The following is a 24,598-nucleotide window of genomic DNA, read 5'->3' as shown; positions in this document are numbered from 1 at the left end:
GGGGTCTGTATAATGGAGTTGTGTGGGATGGCAGCAATTTTACACTATTTTATACTATGATTTTGGTGTGATTTTACGAGGGAGTGCCACTGCCTGGCAATACGTGGACTCCAAGCCTTTTTGTAATCATTGGGTTGTACTTCTCTTAAACACCAGGGGGCGCTCAAGGCCGTCTCTGAGGAAACAACCAGCGAGGAATGTTGGTTTTTGCACTGAGAGAATTAGAGGCAATAAACACAGCAGGCAGTGCTGTCACGTGAAGACGCAGGCCCCTGTCTTTCCTGCCCACAGGTACATGACCTTAAATGGTGCTGGGCCCTTCCCATACTAAAAACAGGTCTCCCTCCTCCCTCATCCTGCCTCAGGTGGCATTACCCCAGTCTTATCCCCGTCCCCTTTTAGTCCAGACCCCTGCCCTTTAGTCTCAGCCCACGGCACCCACCCTCATTTTCCTGAGCCACCAGCCTCTGGTCATAGAGTAAGTGGTCAGGCAGGAGAAATCGTTGATCCTTAAAAACAACAGTGTGCGAGAGGGTTCAGGGCTGAACCCAGGCAGAGGAACCAGGAGGTTCACCAACTAGAGTCCCAATAAGTAGATCAAGTGGTTAAAAGTGTGGAACAGCACATCAAGGGGCTGTGTGGTGTCTAAACAGGAGAGGGGCAGCACTTAATGAATCTGAGACCCGCTACCAGCCGCTCAGAAAGTCTGCAGGACCACTTCCAAATAAGATACCTGATTGGGGGTGGGGGGTACCTGGGTGGCTCAGTGGGTTAAGCCTCTGTCTTCGGCTCAGGTCATGATCTCAGGGTCCTGGGATCGAGCCCCGCATCGGGTCCTCTGCTCAGCAAGGACCCTGCTTTTCTTTCTCTCTGCCTGCCTCTCTGCTTACTTGTGATCTCTGTCTGTCAAATAAATAAATAAAATCTTTAAAAAAAATAAAAAAGATACCTGATGGGTAGTGCAGGTATCTTACAACAGAGTCTTCCTGATTCCTCCTTCCGGCCCCTTGTAACATTTCTGTTACAGATGTCACATTCATCAGCTATCATCTTCTGTCACTACTGTTATTTTTAACACACGACATCGATTTGTTCATATATTGATGCTGCCAGTCTTCCCCAACTAGAATGTGAGCACCGTGGGGGGCAGGAATTGGGGCTGTCACGTCCACCATTTTAGACTGGGGGCCTAAAATAGTGCCTGGCACAGAGTGGTACTCAGTAAATATTGGTTCAGGAAGCCAGTGAAGTCCTTCTTCTTACTTGGGCAACTTGGTATGCTCTCAGATCCACAAATAACAGATATAAAGTGAAACCCCAGAGGTGTGTACAAACTGGAGTGCTCCATTGGCTAATCCCTTGCGTGGGTGGGGCATTTAATGGGAAAGAGTTATAAACCCTCTCTTGATCTCCAGGAGGCACCCTGAGAGGAGAGCCGGGAAGAGAGAAGGTTAGTGGTGGATTTCTTACACACTCTTCTTGGCTGTGACTAGATAGTTATATTCTGTGGCCGGTTTTGCAGCTTACAGTCAGCAATTATTCTAACTTTGTGACTGATTTAGTGCCTATTATTTTAAACTTGCTTATATCAAAAGGAACATATTTTTATGCAGAGTAGATGGGTACATGAAAATGAGATGGCAAATGTATATTTAGATAAGGCCTTTTAAAGTTTTTCATTGCCTGTGTATGACATTAAAATGCCACCAGACCCCTGTACCACACGTGAAATGGAATTTTAAAAATATGTAAGAATCAAGCGGTGTTTCAGTTGATTGATGGAAATAACCCACTTACCAGAATTGAAGCTTTTGAGCCATTAGATTTTTTTTTTCTTCCTCAGGCAAATCTCATATTTTTTTTTTTTAAGAATTTATTTATTTGAGAAAGAGAGAAAAAGAGCAGGGCAAAAGGGCAGAGGAAGAGGGAGAAGCAGGCTCTCCACGGAGCAGGGAGCCCGATGCAGGGCTTGATTTCAGGACCCTGGGATCATGACCTGAGCTGAAGGCAGACATTTAACCGACTGAGCCACCCAGGTGCCCCCAAATCTGATATTTCTGTATAAGTTGAAGAGAACACAGGCAGTGCCTCACAGAAAGGTCAAATCTCCTTCTTAGGTGTCTGCATATGCTTGGAGGATATAATTCAAATAACTTGACAAGGGAGCCTTCCTCTGAGGTCCTGTATCCCTGTGGGTCTATGCTAAGTTGAAAAGCAGAGGGGCCTCTAGTCAAGCCCTGAAATAATTTCCCTAGGACTTGTCCTAATCATTAAACAGCGGTGCGGCAGGTGGTGGTCCACTGCGCTTATTCTCCCAGCAGCCTCAATCACCTGGGCAGGTGAACGTCTCTTTCGTAGCTCAGGTCTATTTTTCATTTCAGTTTATAAGGTTGGGTGTAGACGTCGACCTCTCGTCAGTTTTGGAAATGTGACTCAATCCTTTAGACCCTAACGGAAAGGAAATATAGTTTCTGAAATTCAAATATTGGGCTTTTTGGAGAAATTACTTAGCATGCCAGCAACACTGGCCTAGAGCTACCGCCCTAATCGTCCTGTGACAGAAGTGACTCAAACCTCACCCCACCCAGGAATCTCCTTCGGCTATTTGTGTATTAAAAATGTCAGGTGGGGTGCCTAGGTGGTTCAGTGGGTTAAGCAACTGCCTTTGACTCAGGTCATGATCCCAGCGTCCTGGGATCAAGCCCCATTCAGGCTCCTTACTCAGCAGGGAGCCTGTTTCTCCCTCTCGTTCTGCCTGCTACTCCTCCAGCTTGTGCTCAATCTCTCTCTCTCTCTCTCTGTCAAGTACTAAATAAAATTAAAAAAAAAAAATGTCAGGTAAGTGCTTGAGCTGGTATTCGGAAGAGCTAGTTCCATATAGGAGGCTTATCTTTTGATAACATGTCTGATTTTGCTAATAGGTCATGTTAGGAAAATAGAAATAATTCCAGGCCATTATAAATGGACTGTAACTTGAAGGCTCTATTTAGCTATACTTTGAAACTCTACTGAAAGTCTCGGTTATGCTGTTAATATTGCTATTTTCCGAACTTGAACATACTCTGTCTGAAACATTACGTACTTAGGGCTAAATTGATGCTACATATCTCCAGTCTAGTAAGTTTAAGTTTTGTGGGGAATACAGGGCTCTCTGGGAGAGGTGTGTTTTTGGTTTTTTGTTTTGTTTTGTTGGTTTTTTTTTGTTTTTAGTTGTTGTTGTTGTTGTTTGGCTAAGTAACACATTTTGATCTGCTGGTTGTAATGAAGATAGCCCATTCTGATCCACTGGAGAAGCCAAAGTAAATGTTATAGCTATTTCTATTAATAATAGATTTAGAATTGACATCTTATATTCTGGCCCAGAGCATCTGCTAAAACTGGAAGCCTCTTAAATGAACCTCCTAAAATGTTCGTCATCCAGAAAATTCAATAAAATCCTACCTTTTGCCTGACTGTTCAAATAGTTGATAAAAACGTGTGCTGTTTCACCCCGGCTTTCCAGAATGGCAGTAGAGTTTCGCCCCCAAAAGACTGGCTGCTTTCCCAATGTGTTTGTTCTGCAGTTAGGCGCATAGGGCAAAGAATGAAGACAAGGGAAGAGACATAAGATCAGAAAGACTGTTAAAACTGGAAGAAATGAAGGAGGTTACCAGATTCTGAACCCACTTCCACGTTTATAGTTCAGGCACCTGACATTTCTTCCAGACCCGCTCCAGGATTGGAAAGAAGCTACACACCTGTTACTTGGTTCAACTTGGGGTTTGAAGAAGGCCTTACTCACATCTCAAAGGAGGTCAACAAAAATGATATAACATGGGAAATTCACTCATAATCACCCCAATTTCTTCTGCCCTTCTTCTTCTTAGCTACACACAATTCCAACACTTCACCATTTGCTCACCCTATTTTTCAGGCATCCTTTTCTGCAATTTATGCCTGCACAACTGTCCCTGAGAAGAATGACCCACAGCCACACACCGAGCCCCTGATGCAATTTTGCTGGGTTTTCGCTCCAGACCTGGCTTCTCAAACTTCATTTTATTTTATTATTATTATTTTTAAAGATTTTATTTATTTGTTTGACAGAGAGATCACAAGCAGGCAGAGAGGCAGGCATAGCAAGAGAGGGGAAAGCAGGCTCCCAGCTCGATCCTAGGACCCTGGGATCATGACCTGAGCCGAAGGCAGAGGGTTTAACCCACTGAGCCACCCAGGTGCCCCTCAAACTTCATTTTAATATACAAGTCAGTTGTCCAGGGCTCTTGAGAAAAATGTAGGCTCTGATTCAGTCACTCTGCCCCAGGGACTTAGAGTCTGCAATTCTAAGTTCACTGTCAGCCTCCTGGGGAAGCCAGTGCTGCTGGTCCGAAATCACAGTCCTAGAGAATGACTTCCCTTCCTTTCAGAAGCAAATTTCACTGCTTTTCTCTCACATGAATGTTGCTGCCATCTGGAGGCATGGATGTGTGTGTACATATGTTTGCATGCCTGTGTGTGTGTGTGTGTGTGTGTGTGTGTGTGTGTGTATCATTATTTGAGTCCTTACGGTGCTTAGCGGTTTGCACACATGACCTTATTTCCACCTCGTAACGACCCACATGAATTAGGAACAATTAGTCTTACTGCACAAATGAGGAAACTGAGGCCAAGGGAAGAATGGAACTTGCCCAAGGGAAGAATGGAACTTGCCCAAGAAACTTTCCCAAGGGAGAAATGGAGCTTAAATTTCAGCTTAGGTCTTGGCTTTTATTGGAACCCAGGGCAAACTCAGATATGAGTTCTTCCACATTTTCTTTTCTTTCTTCTTTTAAAAAAAAAAACGTTATTTATTTGGGGGGGAAGAGGGAGAGAATCCTCAGGTAGACTCCACGCTGAGCATGGAGCCCAAACGGGGGGACTGATCTCACGACCCTGAGATTATGACCTGAGCCAAAACCAAGATCGGATTGCCTCACCGACTGAGCCACCCAGGCATCCCCACATTTTCTGAAAGATTTTGGGCATGTTTTTTTAAAAACCAAGGCCTACACTCTGACCATCCAAAGTATGCGATGACATCGTTGCTGCCTTAGACACAGGCCTCCTCCAGAGCTCAGGGTTGGGGGTGGGGCGGGCATCCCAAGGCTCATCTCAGGTGAAGCTGCTTTTGGGGGATGTTTGCAAGCCCCAAGAGATGCCTTTCAATTTCCAATGTAATAAGCCCTTGGCAGGAAGCCTAGCTGGTGAACTAGGTTTAATTCAGAACATACCTGTTGGTCAGTATTAGCTGCACAAAAACCAGACTTGTTTATGGTGAGCTCAACACCTTGGGTTCTGGATCTTTCAGCAGCTATGTTCGCAGAGTGTCTGCATTCTGGATGAAATCCAGAAAACACTCTTCTTTGTTCCCTTTATTTCTCACGAAAGGAATGAATATTTCCATTGTGATATGTGTTTTGTCCATTACTTTATTTAGTCCTCAGCCCTCACAATAGCCCACTGACATCAGTAGTGCAACCACCATACGCATTCTAAGGATTAGGAGACCGAGGCTCACAGAGGTGGGAAAAGGTTGTACAACATTAGTGAGGACTCACGACTCTATAAAGCCCAGAGCCCCCCTGCCTTTGAAAGATGGGGATAGTAACACACACTCACCATTTCCATTTAAGGACTGGACATAGTTGGGTATCATGCCTGGTAGAGGGGCTGTGAATAAATGGGACTAGATTCACATCCAAGCCCTCAGCTTTCTCAGTGTTCATTCTCTTAGTGAACCCAGAGTGGCTATTAATCCACATTATTGGTTATAGACCCAAAGGAGCACAACTTTCCCTTCTCACCCAGTGAAAACGTCCCTCCCAAAGGAACACACCACCTTCCACTCCTGGTACTCAGCCTCCCGTCTACCTGATGTCGCCAGCTCCCGCTGTTTCATTCCAGCACCTCGAAGGGCTCGCATCTCTTGAGTGTTGCTCCTGCCATGCCAGCAAGAAGCTTGCCCTCTCTTGATCATTTTCGGACTACATTTTGCTGCCTCTCATCTGAGAGACTTCACTGGGTCTCTGGAATAAATACGATGTCTAGAGCCTCCAGACAGCCTGAGTGTTAGGACACTCAGTAGTCGTATTACGTTAACTGTCTCTTGTGGGCAATCTGGGGCTAGGATTTTAATCTCTGTAGGTTTCAAATGACTAAGAGAAGAGTCAGAAGAAAGACTATTCGGCCTGCATTTATGTGACCATTCATTGCCTAGAAACAACATTCTGGAGGCTACCAGATAAGACCTTTTCTGAATTCATGGTCTACACCAAAGAATAATGTTCAGCTCTGGCTAACTGGGGGAGCAGGATAGAATTTCTATAAAAAAGGTGTTTGCAGGTGTTCATATGTCCCATATTCTTCCACCGTAAGATTTATTTCAAACAGGGGCGCCTGGGTGGCTCAGTGGGTTAAATAAAGCCTCTGCCTTCGGCTCAGGTCATGATCCCAGGGTCCTGGGATCGAGCCCCGCATTGGGCTCTCTGCTCTGCAGGGAGCCTGCTTCCTCTGTCTCTCTGCCTGCCTCTCTGCCTACTTGTGATCTCTGTCAAATAAATAAATAAAATCTTAAAAAAAAAAAAGACTTATTTCAAACAGAATTTGGACTGTTGGAACGTTTCAGGAACACAGAACAACAGAAATTAACCTGAGACCAGCCCTGGCTGGATTCACAGCCTCATCCCCATCTCTCAGAGCAGGTGGAGAGGGGTCAGACTGGTTGGAGCTCTGTGTGCTAAGCAGAGAGTGGAGAGAAGGAGCTCCTCTAGACAGGTGGTGATATTTAACTTCACCAGTATCGCTTTATTTTTGTCTGAAGGCAGCAGGATGGGTGAGACCTGGAAGGGGTTCTCAGAGGGAGGGTTTGAATCATTTGCCAATCACCCAGAGTTTGCTGCTGTTGGATATTTGTAGTTGTTTGTCTGTGTGTTTGTCTTGCTTATGTTTGCTCCTTAACCATCCTACTTAGGACCCTGGAGGTGACCAGAGAATTCAAGAGTTTTTTCACCAGGGAGAGTTTAACACAAAGCCACCATTTCTCTTCTCCCTCTCATCATTAATTTTGTTGCAAGGTTCATTCTAACGTGTGTTAGCAATGTGTTACTACACTCAAACATATTTCTCTAACTGGGGAATTTGGGTGCCTTTTTAATCATTGTGTCTCCCAAGACAATAAAGTAGTGGGTCTTTAGGAAGCTCCTGTAACTTTCAACACTCAGTAGCTAAAGAGGCAAATTAAAAGGAAGGACTCCTGACAGCAACCCAACAGAAGCAGTGCCCAGAACATGACAAGACCACCGCAAGAAAGGAATTAGCGTGGCTCTGGTAGCACATACACTATAACTGGAAAAACACAGAGATGACCACAGCTCCAGGCAAAGATGACGCACATGTTTGTGACGTGTTCCATATTAAAAAAAAAAAAAAAGGAGGAAAGGAATTCAATTTTTCTAAGAGTTAAACTGTAAATGCAGCATATAAGAAAATAGGGTGGTTGTGGGTAGCATTGCTTCAAGATACTTTTAAGATTTTGTGAACCCGAGTGCCTTTGCTGTCATGATTGTGGGTATTTTACAGTCAAAGTTTTCATTATCTGCCGAGCTACCGAGCTGATTTAAAAAAAAAAAAAAAATTTAAGATTTTATTTATTTATTTGACAGAGACACAGCGAGAGAGGGAACACAAGCAGGGGGAGTGGGAGAAGTAGGCTTCCTGCTGATTAGGGAGTGCAATACAGGACTCGATCCCAGGACCCCAGGGATCATGACCTGAGCCGCCCAGGTGCCCCTACCAAGCTGATTTCTAATTTTTTGGTGAATTTTGTTAGCACAGGCAGCATCCTCAAGCAGAATCCCAGCTAGGACAGGATACTTGGCAGTCTGGCACTTAGTAGGCAAAGGACCACAGTGAGTGCTGCGTTAGAGAGCTAAGGTCAGTCTCTCCAAGAGCCATGCGTCATCCCAAGGGTGCACCCTCCCAGCCACACCACCCCATGCACCACCTGTGCCAGAGCTTGGCTTTCTTGCCATTTCCTTGAAGCATGCATTGTTGCCTATGGGGCCAGAGTGGCAAATGTGAGAAAGGGAGACCCAGTAGTCCTCTAAGTTGGTATAGAGCTTTTGGTATTCTCAAAGCATGTTCAGTAATCCTGTGAGACAGGCAGGGGTCACTAACATCATAACCACTGGTGGCCCTTGCCACAGCTAGGTGGAAAGTGCAGATCAGGCATGCTCCCATTATCCCTATCCTCTTCTTTAAAAGGTTGTGGGTCACCTAGTGCCATCCTTCCCAGTTGCAGATGAGGACATGCAGGCAGACAGAGGTACTGAACTGGGCCTAAGTCTGCCTGGCTCCCTGGTGCGTGGGTCGACTAGAATCCTGGTCCTGACTAGGCCTGCCTTTGTCTTTGTCTCCCCCAACACTCAGAAAAGTCTTGCAACAGAGACAAAAGCATGCCCAACTCCCAAGGAACGTTTCAGTCCTAACCAGCCCAGCTCCCTGACACTGTTAGATAAGATTTTCTTTTTGCAAGGTCATTCACAAAACCATCATAATAACTCCTGGATCTTATCTCAAAACACCAGAGACTCTCAAATCTATGGAATACCTCAATACCTTGGTATGTATCGTTTGTGCTTTCTTTTTTCTTAAATTGTGAGATAGAGCATACATACAGGAGAGTGTATTTTATGTACAGTTTAAAGACTAGTTATAAAGACTGGTTGTTAATTTTGTTGAAGAAACAGAACATTAATAGCACTCCAGACTCCTCCCCTATGTCCCTCCCAAATCACACCCCTTGTTCTCCTCACCAGAGGTAACAACCATCCTGCTTCCGTGATCATTTTTCTCTTGCTTTTCTTATTTTTCTTGTTTTGCCCTTCAGAAAACCCCAAGCCCAGAGTCATGGCAACCAAACCCAAGCTCTTCTACTTCTGCGGCAGGGGCCGGATGGAGTCGATCCGCTGGCTGTTGGCTGCAGCTGGAGTGGAGGTTGGTTCCTGACTGGGAAAAGAAAGGGTAATTTGGGTGGACTGGAGTGGTCCTCTTCCCCCTTCAAAATTTAGGATGGTGCCATCAAGATAGATCCACTCTTTCCCTTTCCACATACCTTTCTTTGTAAGAGGTGAGAGAGGAATCACAGTCTTCTGTTTAAGCAAGGATGGGAGGGTAGAAGCCTAGGGAGATGTTCTGGAAGCTTGATAGAGGCCCAAGAGGTCATGGTGATTCATAAGACAGAGGAGAGAGAGGAGTCTTTACAGGAACCAACTGATTTCCTGTGGTTCTTCTGGCTCTGGCCTGACACCTCAGTCTTACCCTGGCTGCCTACTGGAACCTTAGGCCCAAATGCAGTCTGGTTTCTTCTTGAGCCCTTCTCGGAAAGGTCTGCCCCACTGGGATCTTTCCTTAATTCTGAATTCCCTAACCATTGACTTTTCCATAGATTTTCACAAATTCTTTGGAATTGTTTGGATTCAGACAGGTGTGAACTTCTTTTTCCCCATTTGAATGTCATTCTTTAAGACAAGGACCCATACATGACCTTCTTTGTTTTGTTCACCTTATCCTAACCCCATCTCAACTTTAGGGGACCAAAAAAATCACTCTTTCCCACAGGAGTTTTAGGGATTCCATCAATAAATAATGACAACCCACCTGAGTAATAATCTTCAGACCCCTTTTCATTGAATATATGAGGATCAAAGAGAAATTTAATTTGACCTGAGAGGGATAATGACACACAAGAGAGAAAAGAAAAGAAAGCGAGGAATGGAAAAAGGGAAATCATTGAGGGAAGTTGATGAAAAAGACAATAATTTGGAGAGAAAAAAGAGCTAAGGTGAAGAAAGGGGAAAATATTAATGGGACTGAGGAGATCCTATAAGTAGGCAAAGTCCCAAAAGGGGTGCCAGTCCCATGCCCATATAAAGTAATCTACATACACACTGATGGAATTTTCAGCTGTGTGGAAATTGACAACTTTGTGGTTCCTTTTAAAATTTTCATTCTGAAAGTCATTGGGTACTTTATACTGTGAACATATCTCCCCCCCCCACACCCCAGGACATTAAAGTTATAACCAAGTTTCTATCCTCTATCTAGTTTGAAGAAGAATTTATTGAAACAACAGAACAATATGAGAAGTTGCTGAAAGGTGAGCCTAGACTTAGTCAATGTTTTCTTACTGGGAAAAATAAACATTTGTTTCTGGAAATATTCTTTTCAATACAGAACACAGAACTCTGGAGTGACAACTATAGAAAAAGGACTGCTCGCACTGAACCAGTGCTCACCGTGTCCCTGTCCCCAGGGCTAAATTTATCATCTGCATTGTGTCGTTAGCTGTCATAAAAGCTTATGAAGTAGACTCTGACCTGGATCTCAGTTAGAGATGGTAGCATGGGTTTGACTCAGCTAATTTGCTCAGTACTCCCCACCCTACTAAAGAATGCTTTAAGAATTCTTAAATAACGATCCAGTGGATTGGAAGGGAGAGAGAAAAAGGGAAGGGGAATTTGAGCTAAGATACTCTCTAGTTCTCATGGCTCACATCCATTCTTTCTTAGTGGTTTCAACAGATTATCAGACACCATCTTATCACATCATAATAGTAGAACTAAGATTATTGAAAAGACTGAAATTTGGTTAAATTTGGAAGAAGTCCTCCTTCATCCTTATAATTCCCTAGAAAAGTTTCTCACACCAAGAGAAAATACTAATACTTTCATAGTGCTTTTTTTAAAAAAAAAAAGATTTTATTTATTTATTGGATAGATAGAGATCACAAGTAGGCAGAGAGAAGATAAGGGGGAAGCAGGCTCCCCACTGAGCAGAGAGCCCAATGTGGGGCTTGATCCCAGGACCCTGAAATCATGACCTGAGCCAAAGGTATAGGCTTTAACACACTGAACCACCCAGGCATTCTGACTTTTGGAGTGCTTCTTAACCATCTAACAGCCACAATGTTACTTTCCTTACCTAAGGAAACATGGATATTCTCACCATTGCTGATAAACAGTCATGAAATTGACACATTTTTTTTTTTTGAGAAACATTCAACTAGTAATAAGCAGACCTGCCATTTACAAACTGTATGACTTTGCAGAAGACCTTTAACTTCTCCACATCTTATCTCCTTACCATAAAATAAAGATAATCTCTGTGGTCACAGATAAAGGACACCAGTAGATCTCGCTAAATGGGGAAGGCTGGCTAGCTCCTTACCCAATTCTTGCCCAGGAATTTATTGTCTGGATTATCCCTGAAGTTCCCCATTCTCTTTGTTTCTGCCCTACTCTACCCCAAATGAGGCCAGTCCCTGGTATGTAGTAGGGATTAAGTACATATGTATTGAATAAGTAAATGAAAGGCATCTCCAGAAAATCTTCCATGAAAATGACAATAAATAGAGACAATAAATAAAGACAATAATCATCTTCCATGATGATTCTGGCAAGAACTCTTCCCTAACAGCCTGTGAAATCCTCCATCCCTCCCTGAACCTGTGATGCTGTTCGGGTGATTGAGACACTCTCCTGGGCATTATTATTAGTGAAGAGGAGACAGAGAGGGACTGTTGGCTGAAGCTCAGGTGGCCCATTTCTGTTGTGAGTTCGAGCAAGTCATGTTTGCCCCCTTGGCCTTCATAGTGCCATAGTCTACTGCATGAGTGAGCTAAATGGTCTCAAAGATCTTTTCCTTTACTCTTGATACGAGAGTTTTAAAAAAGCTTCTGAAGAAGATCATCAGTTCTGAGAAGCATGTCATATCTAATGGACCTCTGCCTCACTAAGAAGCCGTAGCACAGAGCCCAGTTTAGATGCTCATTCAATGTTGGACAAATGTAGAACTGCCTTTAGGAAATGGAGATTTTACAATCTCTGCATTATTAATAGTACCAATATTTCCAAAGCACGGCCACAGGCATGATCTTATTCTTGCTCAAGGAAACTCTACAATGGGCAGATCAGAAAATAGGCTCAGGGAAGACAGAGACTTGCCTGAAGTCATCAACTAGACAGAGACACTGGCTCTCTGGAAAGTTCCTCTACTGGTTCTCATTAAGTCAAGTGGCAACAGTATTGGAAGGTGGGGAAATTAATTCTGGCCTTTGCCAATGCACTAATGAAGTCTGGTTCCTATTCTGGATAAGAATAAGGAATAAGTTCCTTATTCTCAGCAACATAGGGGTGGCAAAGGAAATTTAAAGGCCATTTATTTCTTCAAGACCCTATGAAAAGAGCACTATTTATAGTGCATCTTTAAATGCATTACTTATATAGGCGGTCACTCACAAAGAAGAAAATTTAACTTCACTGAACACTAATTATTGACAGTATTGTTTTACTTATCTCGTTTCATCCTTTAAAAAATCCTGCTAAATAGATATGATTACCATTTTAGAGCAAAGGAAACTCAAGCTCAGTTAGGTCATTCGCTTAAAGTCGCATGGTTGGGGAGGGCTAAAGCTGGCATTTGGACCTGGTCTGCCTGGGTTCCTGCTGTTGCATCCGTCCTGCTGCCACATAGGCCTGGAGTAATACCCGTTATGCTTTCCGAGGAATTCAGGCCCCCATCCTCCACTCCTGAATCAGAATATCTGGGGAGTGGGGTGAGTATTTTTAACAACCCACCACGGTGAGATGATTCTCATACACCCAGAAGCACTTACACTATAACAGTCATAGTAAATGTAAGCATCTTAAACAATCGTGATTAACCAACAAACAAAAATGCATGAAACCGTGAAGCAAATCTCAGATTTTCAATAAAGCAAATGATAGGCATTTCCTCAACAGCTGGGGTCTTTAGCTCACCACTTTGGATGAAAACCAAATCATTCAACAAAATTAAAGAGACCCTCCTGCAGGCTTACCAGAACCATGGAAGGAGAGTTTCCTAACCTCGCTTTGCTCAATCCACAGATGGACGCCTGCTTTTCGGCCAAGTGCCTATGGTTGAAATTGATGGAATGGTGCTCACGCAGACCAGAGCCATCCTCAGCTACCTTGCCGCCAAGTACGACTTGTATGGAAAAGACCTGAAGGAGACAGTCAGGTAGCATAGCATTCACAGCTGTACTTGATTTTTTTTTTTTTAAGATTTTATTTATTTACTTGACAGAGATCACAAGTAGGCAGAGGCAGGCAGAGAGAGAGAGGGAAGCCGGCTCCCTGCCGAGCAGAGAACATGATGTGGGGCTCGATCCCAGTACCCTGGGATCATGACCTGAGCCTAAGGCAGAGGCTTAACTCACTAAGCCACCCAGATGTCCCTGTACTTGATTCTTATCTAAGCTCTGTAGTCCTACACCGGCTGAGACGCAGTTACGGTGTTGCCTTTCAGTCTAGACTGGGGGGAGAAGGCAAGGGAAACAACAGGGAGATGCTTTTGCTATACCCAAATGTCTTGTGCATAACAGAGTAAGTACTCCAGCATTTCCTTTTACTACTCATGGTGGTGTGCATTCAACATTCTCATATTCTCTCCCCACTCCTAACAAAATATGTTCTTATAAAATGATCTGGTAAACTCTACAGCATGAAGGTGGAAATGACTGACAGGGCAAACAAACATTGAGCATTGTATCAGTGGTCTATTACTACAAATAATGCTGTATAGCATATCACCTTGAAACTCAGTGACTTAAATCAGCATGTATTTATTACTGTATCTTGTGGGTGTTGGCATATCTGGGCCAGGCTTGACTCCTCTTGGCTGGACTCAGTCGTGTGACCTGTGGTCCTCCAGTAGTCAGCCAGGAGGCTCTGGTTTGGGGTGCTGAGTATCAACCCAGGGGCAAGTGGGCCATATGTCTCTCATCCTCCCACAGGTAGCTTGTTCTTGGGGCAGCTAGGGAGGGTTCTAGAAGAGAGACTGAAAGCACACGAGGCCTCTTAAATTCAGAACTGCTCAATTCCACCTCATTCCTTTAGTCAAAGCAAGTCATGAATGAGATCATCCCAGAAAACGGTCATCTAACTTGCAATCTCCAAAATACATGGCAAGAGAAGCAATTTCAAACAGGGTGTGAAAAGAATCCTTTTAGAACACTGTAAACCAGTACTAATATACAAAAGCAATCTGTTTCTCATTGTTTTGATGCAATGTGTTCGTTGTTTTTTTTTTTGTTTGTTTTTTATAATTAAAGTGACCGGCTAGGTAACAATCTAACCTGTAGGAAAAATGATTTGTAATTCAGATGCGACAATAAAGTAAATTATGCTTTTTATATATGTTATAAAGCAAAAGACAAAGATGACCACTGAACCAAATTTGTTGGGCAATTAGCGTATAGGAGGGACACACAGACACACAACCCTTAATGTTTGCACACTGGTTGTAGAGGTAACTTGCTCAGCGTAACTCCGCCAATAGGCCAATAATCCACGGTAATGTATCTACCATTCTTGGTTATTGTTGTTGTTGTTTTTAACCTTTTCTGTGTTTGTCAGTGAAAGGAAAATTTTAGAGAATGAAATCCAGGTGTCTGTCCCACCTGAGTAGGAAAGCGCACTTTTCTTTCTCAGTTGCCAGGTCAGGGGAGGACCTGCTAAATTATATATTTTCCCTAAAGAAGTGAAAAGGTTCTGGTACCAATAGTCTCGAACTTCCGGTAAACTTCATCCGGTTGGGTTTTTAAAACCATAATAAGGTATTTATCTATTTACGGCAGACTTCCGCTTGGAGGCACTTGTTAATTTTTTCCACACATCCCTTCATGCAGCAAGCATTTCCAGAGACCCTCGTATCCTCGGGTCCCTCGGAGGGCTCTGGGTCCAGAAATCATTCCTGAGCACGGAATCTTACGGGAAGGGGTGCGACAAGTCTTTTGTCCCTATATCCATTTCCGCCATCGCAGAGGCGAAGTAGCAAACCCCCATCTTCATAAGGTTCCCAGTGCGAACACCGGTCACGCGCTGTTTTGTCAGGATCAACATGTACACGGATGGCACCCTGGACCTCATGCTAATGATCGCGGTGGCTGCGTTCAAACCCCCCGCGGAAAAAGAGGAGAGTCTTGCTTTAGTCGTGAAGAGAGCGAAAACTCGTTACTTCCCCGTCTTCGAGAAGGTAGGGGGCAGGGACCCAGTTTGCGGCTGGGCAGCGGGGACAGACGCCTAGGTGCTCTCGCGAGAGACTGGATTCCTGTCGGCGACGGCTGCGCGCGCAGATCCTGCGGGTGTGGGGGCGTGGCGAGGGAGGAGGGCGGGGAATAGGGGGCGGGGCTGACGTCCTCGAACGGCCTCCAGTACCCTACCGCGCGGTTCCAGAGAGAGATGGGAACTGAGAGTCAGATTTGGGGCACAGCAAGTTCCCACTGCTGCTTCCCGGCGTGTAAGGATGCAGGGCTTATTTCCTGTTGCTGAGAAGAATAGTTCAGCAGTGAAGATCTCAAAGGACAAGCTATGATGGTGCTTTACTGCACTCGGACCAAAACTTTTTTTTTTTAAGATTTTATTTATTTATTTGACAGACAGAGATCACAAGTAGGTAGAGAGGCAGGCAAAGAGAGAGGGAGAGAGGAGGAAGCAGGCTCCCTGCTGAGCAGAGAGCCCGACGCGGGGCTAGATCCCAGGACCCTGGGATCATGACCTGAGCCAAAGGCAGAGGCTTTAACCCACTGAGCCACCCAGGCACCCCTCGGACCAAAACTTTAATAAAGGGTTGCAAAACAAAAGGACATAATTATGTGGAACCTCTGACAAGACAGAATGAAAATAAATCAGATGCAATGAAAGGACACAGCATTTCTGTTCCGATTTTTAAAAATAAGCCATCAGCAGCCTAGGGCACCAACACCTTAAATTCACCGTGTCAGATGTTTCTTTACCTTTAATACTGGAGGCTGATCATGCCTCAAGCAAAAGACAAGATCTTTTAAATTTACAACTTTCCCGAAGTCATTTTGGAGTGAATCCTAATTACGAATGTTTTCGAAATACAACTGGTAAGGTTCCAAACTTAAAGGACAGCATGGGACATGGTAAGAAAGATTTATTAGCAGAGGGCTCTATCAATTAAGGCTTGCCAGACAGAAGTCTGTAGGATTTCTCCTCAGTCTTAGTCTTGGGAAAGAATGATTTACTACTGATTAGTCTATAATGAAGAGTTCTGCCGGTGCTTCAAAGTCCTGGACGATCCAGTTCCTCTTTATTCAGGAGCAGTGTACAGTGTTGTTGAAACACCTTCCATTTGAAAAATCAGTATCATTCTTTGAGCTGAAATGTTAAATGGGCTTTCTGATACAATTTTCTACTGTGGTGTAGCAGCCTGATTCTAACTAATTATGACTTTTGTGTCTCCCTATACGGGTGGGTATAGTTTTACTTAATCATCTGTAGGCGTGTAAGAGAGAGCTCCCTTCATGCCCTTCACTACCCCAAATATCTTGATAATCACTGACAGATTCCCAACAAGACTGTGCCAATTTACAGCAATGTTTATGAGTGTTTAAGACTTGCTTTCATCTGATCCTTTCCAAGCAGTCTTGGAGATTATCAAGAAAAAGATTCTTTAGTAAATTTGATCTGTACAGAAGATTCCCTGCTTTTATAAGTGCATAGCCAGGCAAAATAGTCTTTACTTTTATTTGATATTCTTTGTTATTTCTCTTTGCTTAGATTTTGAAAGACCATGGAGAGGATTTTCTTGTTGGCAACAAATTCAGTTGGGCAGACATACAACTGTTAGAAGCGATTTTAATGGTGGAAGAGCTCGATGCTTCTGTACTTTCTGAATTCCCGCTGCTAAAGGTAGGGTATTCACTTGCACACGAAGCCCAGGAAATAGTGAATAGTGAATAGTGAAATGCATCTCAAAAAAAAAAAAAAAAAGGGAAGAAAGAAAAAGAAAAGAAATGCCTCTCCAGGTCAATTTCAAAAGAAGACTTGTTAAAAATCATTATTTTATTCATCTTGGCAATTTTCTCCTGCTCGCCCTACGGGATCATTAGGAAATAAATCCTTATGTTGGGAGAGAGATAGGTTATGTTGGCTTCTAGCATAAACATTGAATGCTTGCTTTCTTTCTTTCTTTTTTTTTTTTTTTCATGCCTTAAACATTTTTTTCTGATAAAGCAAGGCTGACAAGTCTTCCTTCGTTGTTTCCCTCCCCAGCACCCACCGGACAACTCTGCCTCCCTTTAGTACCCCCGATGTTGAGGACATCCCACCATGTCCCTCCACTGGTCAGAGCTTCTGCCTGGGTGTCACTGCCTGTCTCTGCTGCGTCGCCCATCCTTAGACCTCCCTCTCTCAATCCTGCCACTGCCAGACCTGAGCAAGCCTCTGTTCCAGTTCCTTAGAAACCTTTTATCTAAGAGAGGACCATAGGTTTTTTGGTTTAAGAATAGTATTTTTTTTTCCTTACTTCCAGTGAAATGGAATTTCAGGTTTCTACACTAGGCATTTATATGAAACAAAAAAAGACGGGACCTAACTAGCCTAATGCTACTACTGGATTAGACTCTTTGCCCTCTTATTTTACATTTTTCCCCCCCAAAAAGATCATACTAAATATTGTTTTGTGGTCTGCTTTTAACATTTAAAAAAATTATTATGAATATTTTGACATGTCAGCAAATATTCTTCTACAATATCATTTTATTTTATTTTCATGAGACAATAGAGTCCCATCTTTTTGAATAATCAGAACTATATAAAAAGGGCATAAATTGAGAAAACTCATTCCCACCACTACCCTCTCACCTTCCTGCCCCATGATCATTTTTATTAGTTTCCTGTGTACCTTCCCAGTGTTCCTATTTATGCAGATACAGCAAATATGAATATCTATTTTTCTCTCACCCCCACCCCTAGCTTTCTCTTACACAAAGTAGCAAATATATTTTGTTCTGCCGGAGACTTTTTATTTTTTCTTTCTTTCTTTAAAGTAAACCATGGATTCTAGATGCTTTTTTCTGTCAATACAGGGAACTTCCTCTTTCTTTTTATATACAGTATCATTTTAAATCACCTGCTTATATACCTTGTGGGGACTTACCATAGTTTATATGACCAGTTTTCTTTTCTTGGAAAGATAGACTATTTTCAATTTTTCATTCTGCTAACTTTTTAAAAAAAGATTTTGTTTACTTATTTGACACAGATTGAGAGAGAAGGAATATAAGCAGGGGGAGTGGACGAGGGAGAAGTAGACTTCCCACTTAGCAGGGAGCCCAATGCAGGGCTTGATCCCAGGACCCTGGGATCATGACCTGAGCCAAAGGCAGACACTTATGACTGTGCCACCCAAGCACCCCACTCTGCTAACATTCTTAACACGATTTCTTTGCTCACCTTTATAATAAATTCCTAGAACAGGAATCGATAGGTCAAAGAATATTAATTTTTTAGAGTTTTTAATTTGTGCCATCTACTTGTGACAGTGAGATTTTAAGAAGATAGTTTATTTTATTTATTTACTTACACTTATTTGAGAGAGAGTGAGAGAGAGCATGAGAGGGGAGAAGGTCAGAGGGAGAAGCAGACTCCCTATGGAGCAGGGAGCCTGCTGCGGAACTTGATCCCAGGACTCTGGGATCATGACCTGAACTGAAGGCAGTCGCTTAACCAACTGAGCCACCCAGGCGCCCTTAAGAAGATAATTTAATTCACACTAAACACACTAGCCATTGTATTACCTTTCCTGGGAACACCTAGCAACCAGGTGTTGAGGGATTAAGTCAGGTTCAACAGACTGGGCTCCGAAAGCTGACAGTCTAGACACTCCCGTGACAAAGTTCTGTTTAAGGTTATGACTGCTACTAAGGCTCTGACTTTACTGGTTCTCATCTCAGGCATTTAAAACAAGAATCAGCAACATCCCTACGATTAAGAAGTTCCTGCAACCTGGGAGTCAGAGGAAGCCACCCCCAGATAGCCACTATGTGGAAGTGGTCAGAAGCGTCCTGCACTTCTAATGGCAGCAGGTCCTACCCTGGTCAACAGCGACGACGATCCGTCGGGTCACAGCGTCAGTACGGGCTGCCCAGTGTAGTGAATTGTAGAATCTAGGAGTCAAGTGTCTGAAAAGAACAAAGCCATACAATCATGAAAGAACAAACACCAATTAAATGCAATACAAAACCATTCTGTCGTGTGACTTTTTTTTTAATTGTAAAATGTTATAAAATTATTTTTATTATTAATGTAAACAAAGGGCTTGGAAAAGTTGAACTTTCTTTTAAGGTATCTCTTAGGCAAAAATCTCTTTTAAGAAGTCTCTTCTCTCCCGTGCCTGGGTGGCTCAGTTGGTTGAGCATCTGACTCTTGGTTTTTGGTCACATCCTAATCTCAGGGTTGTGGGATCCACCCTTCTCCCCCATGGGGCTCCGCACAGGCTTGTGCATGCTCTCTCTCTCAAATGGGTAAATCTTTAAAAATTTTTCAAAAATTAAAAATTAAAATTGAAAAAAAAAAAAATAAGGCTCTTCTCTCTTAAGAAGCCGAAAAGAATATACGCTTCTAGACCAGAGAAATGTGGTATCTAGGAGGAGTTTATTGAATTTATTCACTAGCATTTTTTTTTAAGATTTTTATTTATTTATTTGACAGAGAAAGAGATAGCAAGAGAGGAAACACAAGCAGAGGGAGTGGTAGAGGAGGAAGCAGGCTTCCAGCTGAGCAGGGAGCCCTTTGCGGGGCTTGATCCCAGGACCCTGGGACCATGACCCAAGCCAGAGGCAGCCGCTTAATCACTGAGCCACCCCTTGACTAGCATTCTTGACTGTTTCTGGCTATTTCAACTGTCTAAAATCATAACAGTTTAATATTTCTATTATGTGGTACTTAAAAAAAAAAAGATATTTATTTATTTATTTGACAGACAGAGATCACAAGTAGGCAGAGAGGCAGGCAGAGAGGCAGGCAGAGTGAGAGAAGCAGGCTCCCTGTGGAGCAGAGAGCCCGATGTGGGGCTCGATCCCAGGACCGAAGGATCATGACCTGAGCCAAAGGCAGAGCCTTTAACCCACTGAGCCACTCAGGTGTTCCTAATGTGGTACTTTTGAATATTAAGTTATATATAATTACATTTGATGTAATTATATAATATATATTATATATTGTATGTCATATATATTTGGGACAATGCTTGAAGCCTAGTTATACATTTGATAAATATTGATATATATTAATTTTCTTTCCTCTTCTTCGGGGATTTTTGTTTCCTTGACATGCTATTTCCCATTTATTTATTTTTGAAATATAATTAACATAGTGTTACATTAGTTTCAGGTGTAGGATATAATGATTCGGCAATTCTGAATATTACTCAGTGCTCATCATGCAAGGGTACCCAAGCCCCTTTATCTATTTTGCCCATCCCCCACCTGCCTCCCCTCTGGCAACCACCAGTTTGTTCTCTGTATTTAAGAGTCTGGGGTTTTTCTTTGTTTCTCTTTTTTTCTTTGTTCCTTTATTTTGTTTCTTAAACTCTAGCATATGAGTGAAATCATAACATTTGTCTTTCTCTGACATACTTATTTCACTTAGCATTATACTCTCTAGCTCCACCCTTGTTGCAAATGGCAAGATTGCATTCTTTTTTTATGGCTGAGTAATATTCCAGTGTGTATATATATCACATCTTCTTTATCCATTCTTCTATTGATGGACACTTGGGTTGTTCCACATCTTAGCTGTTGTAACTAATGTGATAAGCCTAGGGGTGCATATATCTTTTTGATTAGTGTTTTCACTTTCTTTGGGTAAGTACCCAGTAGTGGAATAACTGGACTATAGGGTAGTTCTGTTTTTAACATTCTGAGGAACCTTCACACTGTTTCCCACAGTAGCTGCACCAGTGTGCATTCCCACCGAAGTGCACCAGGGTTCCTTTCTCTCTACATCCTCAACTTGTTATTTCTTGCCTTTTTGATTCTGGGCATTCTGCCAGGTGTGAAGTCATATCTTATTGTGGTTCTGATTTGCATTTTTCTGATGATTAACAATACTGAGCATCTTTTCACATGTCTGTTGTCCATTTATATTTCTCCTTTAGAAAAATGTCTATTCAGGGACGCCTGGGTGGCTCAGTGGGTTAGGCCACTGTCTTCGGCTCAGGTCATGATCCCAGGGTCCTGGGATCGAGCCCCAAATCAGGCTCTCTGCTCAGCAGGGAGTCTGCTTCCTCCTCTCTCTCTGCCTGCCTCTCTGCCTGCTTGTCATCTCTCTCTGTCAAATAAATAAATAAAATCTTTAAAAAAAAAAAGAAAAAAGAAAAATGTCTATTCAGGTCCTCTGGCCATTTATTAATCAGATTATTGGGTTTTTGGTATTGGCTTATATAAATTCTTTATATATTTAGGATATTAACTCCTTACCAGATATATCATTTGCAAGTGTCTTCTGTCATTCAACAGGTTGCCTTTTGTTTTGTTGATTTCCTTCACCATGCAGAAGCTTTTGATTTTGGTGTAATCACGGTAATTTAGTTTTGCTTTTGTTTTTTCTTGCCGCAGGAGATACATCTAGAAAAATTTTTCTATGGCTGGTATCAAAGACATTACTATCTGAACTCTCTTCTTTTTATTTTTCATGAACATATAATGTAATTATATTTGCTTCAGGGGTACAGGTCTGTGAATCATCAGTCTTACACAATTCACAACACTGTCCCCGCGAGGGCTCCAACCCCCCAACCTCCAACGCCACCGCTTAGCCTCTGAACTGATGTCCCTCAGTGGAGCAGACTTATAAAGTTCCAATTTTGTGCTCCACTGCTCTACTGCTTGCTGGGAGCAGCAACAGAACATCATTCTGAGACTGTAAAAAAAAAATGTGGACAATTAGACAACCTTATTCCACCCAACAGAGCCACCTGAGACTGGGTTTTGCTTTGCTGAAACAAGTAACACTGAGATTAAGATTTAACCAATATTTATACAAATTGACCCAAAGATTCCTTCTCTTTTAAGGGTCACAATGGTGTTCCACATCCGGTAATTCGGAACTCAGCCCCACATCAGGGCCTTGTGTGATGAGGGATGGAACAGCTGTGCAGGGTGATGTCCCAGGCAAAACTGTGGTTTCCGGTGGGGGGGGGGGGTCCTGTGGTGTGAAGCAGGGCTCCTGCCAATGCTTTGATGTACATGACCCCACCAGCTCTCCACTGCTGCTGGGCCATCCTGCCCAGACCACACACTAGACCAGCTTCTGAGTGCATATCCATGTACATGTCCTTACTGGTGAGATGACCTCATGGCTCACCAGACTTCATACCCTTTCCTAAAGACCACCACAGGCCAGGACCCTTCCCTCACAATATACTGTCCCATCCATTTTTCTTCCCCAACTCAAGTGACAGATTGATCAACAGAGTTATGACCACCTGGGCCATTCAGTGTCCCCCAGCCCAGCCCATGTAGGGCCTGAGTTCTTACTCCCATTGTGGTCAAATCCCAATCCAGGATTCTCATTGAGCTAATTGCCTGATCTCATTGGCCACTCTGGCAAGGCCATGGCCAACCACCAGACGACGCATAAGACAAAGAGGGAAGAAAGCTTTCTCACAGAAAACTCTGCCTCTCTCTGTGTGAGATGACTTTTTCTTCTGACCTCCTCCAAACCTAAGAGTCTGACCTGACAAAAATTAGGTGAGAAAAGGAAAATAACTGATTTTTTTCATGATTCATAATTGTAAGCCTATCTCTATTTGTTATAACCACATGGTTCTGGTAAATAATTCAAATTGTTTAGAAGACTTACACAAATGAAAAATAAAATCCTTCCCTCCCTGAATAGTTCTTAAACAACAAGTACTTTCTGGGTCCTCCCTCCTTGCCCTGGTGCTTGCCTTGAGAAGCCAAGCACTTCATGGTTGAGTTCCCAAGGCTCTAAGCCTGTTTTGCCCAGGGTTCTACTTCCTGGGTGTTGAAAACAAGCCCTAGGTCTGATGCCAACCTGGCAAATTTTCTGAGCACACCCTAAAAGCACCTGACAGAGGGACAGCCAGCCAGGGGCAAAGCAGGTTTTGTCATCTAATAACCCCATACATACAACTTGCTGTCTTTCTCGTAATAGTTTTTACACCTTTGTTCTTCCTGATAGTTCTCTTTGGGCCTATTGCCTAACTACCCAAACTTAGTAGAAATAACTCTGGGTACCCAAAGAAGGGAGCCTCAGAGAGCCCAAGAGCATCCAGCAACATTCAACTTCTCTCCCACCACCAGAGAGTCGTAGCTTTGGACCGAAAAAACAAGGGCAAGTGAAGATGGTCAGCTCAATATACCAATAGAAGCGGTGCAGGGCTTGGGGGTCCTTGGTCCTCCCTTCCAGAAGATACTGGAAAGGAGATCCTGTTACCAGCTTTGTTCTCCCATTTCAAGAGTTCAGCACTCTAGAACGTGAGAATTTCTTTTCTTGGCAACTAGGACTCTCCCGTTTCAGTTAAAGCCCATTTGTTTTGTTTGTTTAAACAAAGAATTAAAACCTGAGCAGTGGCCCCATAATGACCCTTCCTAACTTGATGTTGATAATTAATCCTCCCTTTGGACTCCAGCTTGGTTTTAAAACATGGGATTTCTGTGTAAGTTTCTATGCGCAGAGTTAGAGTGAGACACTTAAGACAACAAAGTCAGAGATGGTTGCCCCGCGATAGACCCCCTTTCCCTGGATTGCCAGCCTTGAGCAAACTGGGGAGAAAGGGATTTGTTTTTGGTTTTGGTTTTTGACTTGGGGCATGGGGTGTCGGTTGTTGCTTTTAAGCAAACAAGATTTATTAGCTCATACGTTTGGAAGAACATGTATGAACCCCGGGACTTTCAGACCATCAGTACTGCCCAGATTTCATTCCGGGTTGGCCTCAGGTTCTTCCAAGGGTCTGCGGTTGGCTCAACCTCATCCCAGGCGGCCCAGGGGCGGGCATTGAGGTTACTAACCATGCAGCCCCAAGAGAACCACTGGGAGGAGGCAGAAGAGTTTCCTCAAAGGAGTGGGCTGGCATTGCCAGGAGGGGAGGGGCCAGACACACTCGCAAAGTTTTACTATCTCCCCAGTTTGCAGATAGGGAAAGTGAGGCTCGACAAGTCAGTTACCCCCTGCACCGAGCTCCCACCCTGTGTGCTGCCAGCAGGAATTACATTCCGGCTTTAGGAATGGGAAAAATTAGACCCACAGAGAGGAGGCAAATTTGTCTAAGCTAATAAACCTCTGAACCCAACCCAGACCCTACAGTCAGGGTCGATGGTCTTTTAAGTAGATTTGGCAGTAGCCTGGTCAGTTTGCAAGACTGAAGATAGCGAGATTAGTCTTTCCTGGTTGCTTAAAAAAAGGCGGGTCTGGATTGGGTGTTCCCATGCCTCGCCCCTCCGCAGCTGTTACCATGCTGAGTCAGCGCATTGTGTTTTTTTTTCCCCCCCATGACCCTTTCCATCCAGTATCGATTGGATCCTCCCCAAAACCTTGCAAGGCTAAGACTTCTTTCTTTCAGATTAGAACGCTATTGGAACTTGATGCCCCTTCTTCTTCCTCTTCTTTTTTTTTTTTTTCTTTTTGGGGGAGGGGATAAAGATTTTTAACTAAGTAAAGCAAACACTCAGTAAAGGGGGGAAATCTTTCATTTACAGCTCAATGTT

At 43.3% G+C, this 24,598-nt stretch overlaps 1 protein-coding gene across 1 annotated transcript; it reads left to right on the top strand.

Moving 5' to 3' along the window:
• Positions 1-1,415: 1,415 nt before the first annotated feature.
• Positions 1,416-19,058, top strand: LOC116588757 (glutathione S-transferase A4-like). Its single transcript, XM_032340259.1, has 7 exons — positions 1,416-1,450; positions 8,906-9,012; positions 10,123-10,174; positions 12,945-13,077; positions 14,952-15,093; positions 16,644-16,775; positions 18,821-19,058. The coding sequence occupies exons 2-7, from the start codon at positions 8,926-8,928 to the stop codon at positions 18,941-18,943; spliced, it is 669 nt and encodes a 222-aa protein (XP_032196150.1). The 5' UTR covers positions 1,416-1,450; positions 8,906-8,925; the 3' UTR covers positions 18,944-19,058.
• Positions 19,059-24,598: the final 5,540 nt, after the last annotated feature.

Source organism: Mustela erminea, chromosome 4 (genome assembly GCF_009829155.1).
Source record: "Mustela erminea isolate mMusErm1 chromosome 4, mMusErm1.Pri, whole genome shotgun sequence".
NCBI lineage: Eukaryota > Metazoa > Chordata > Mammalia > Carnivora > Mustelidae > Mustela > Mustela erminea.
Note: the sequence above shows the minus strand (reverse complement) of the source record. Positions and strands in the feature narration are given on the sequence as shown.

What these genes read in the sequence shown, in the direction of transcription:
- LOC116588757 (XM_032340259.1), top strand. Translation starts at nt 8,926, where the DNA reads ATGGCAACCAAACCCAAGCTCTTCTACTTCTGCGGCAGGGGCCGGATG. An exon ending in ATATGAGAAGTTGCTGAAAG is followed by an intron (nt 10,175 to 12,944) that starts GTGAGCCTAGAC and finishes CTCAATCCACAG; the next exon opens with ATGGACGCCTGCTTTTCGGC. An exon ending in ACTTCCCCGTCTTCGAGAAG is followed by an intron (nt 15,094 to 16,643) that starts GTAGGGGGCAGG and finishes CTCTTTGCTTAG; the next exon opens with ATTTTGAAAGACCATGGAGA.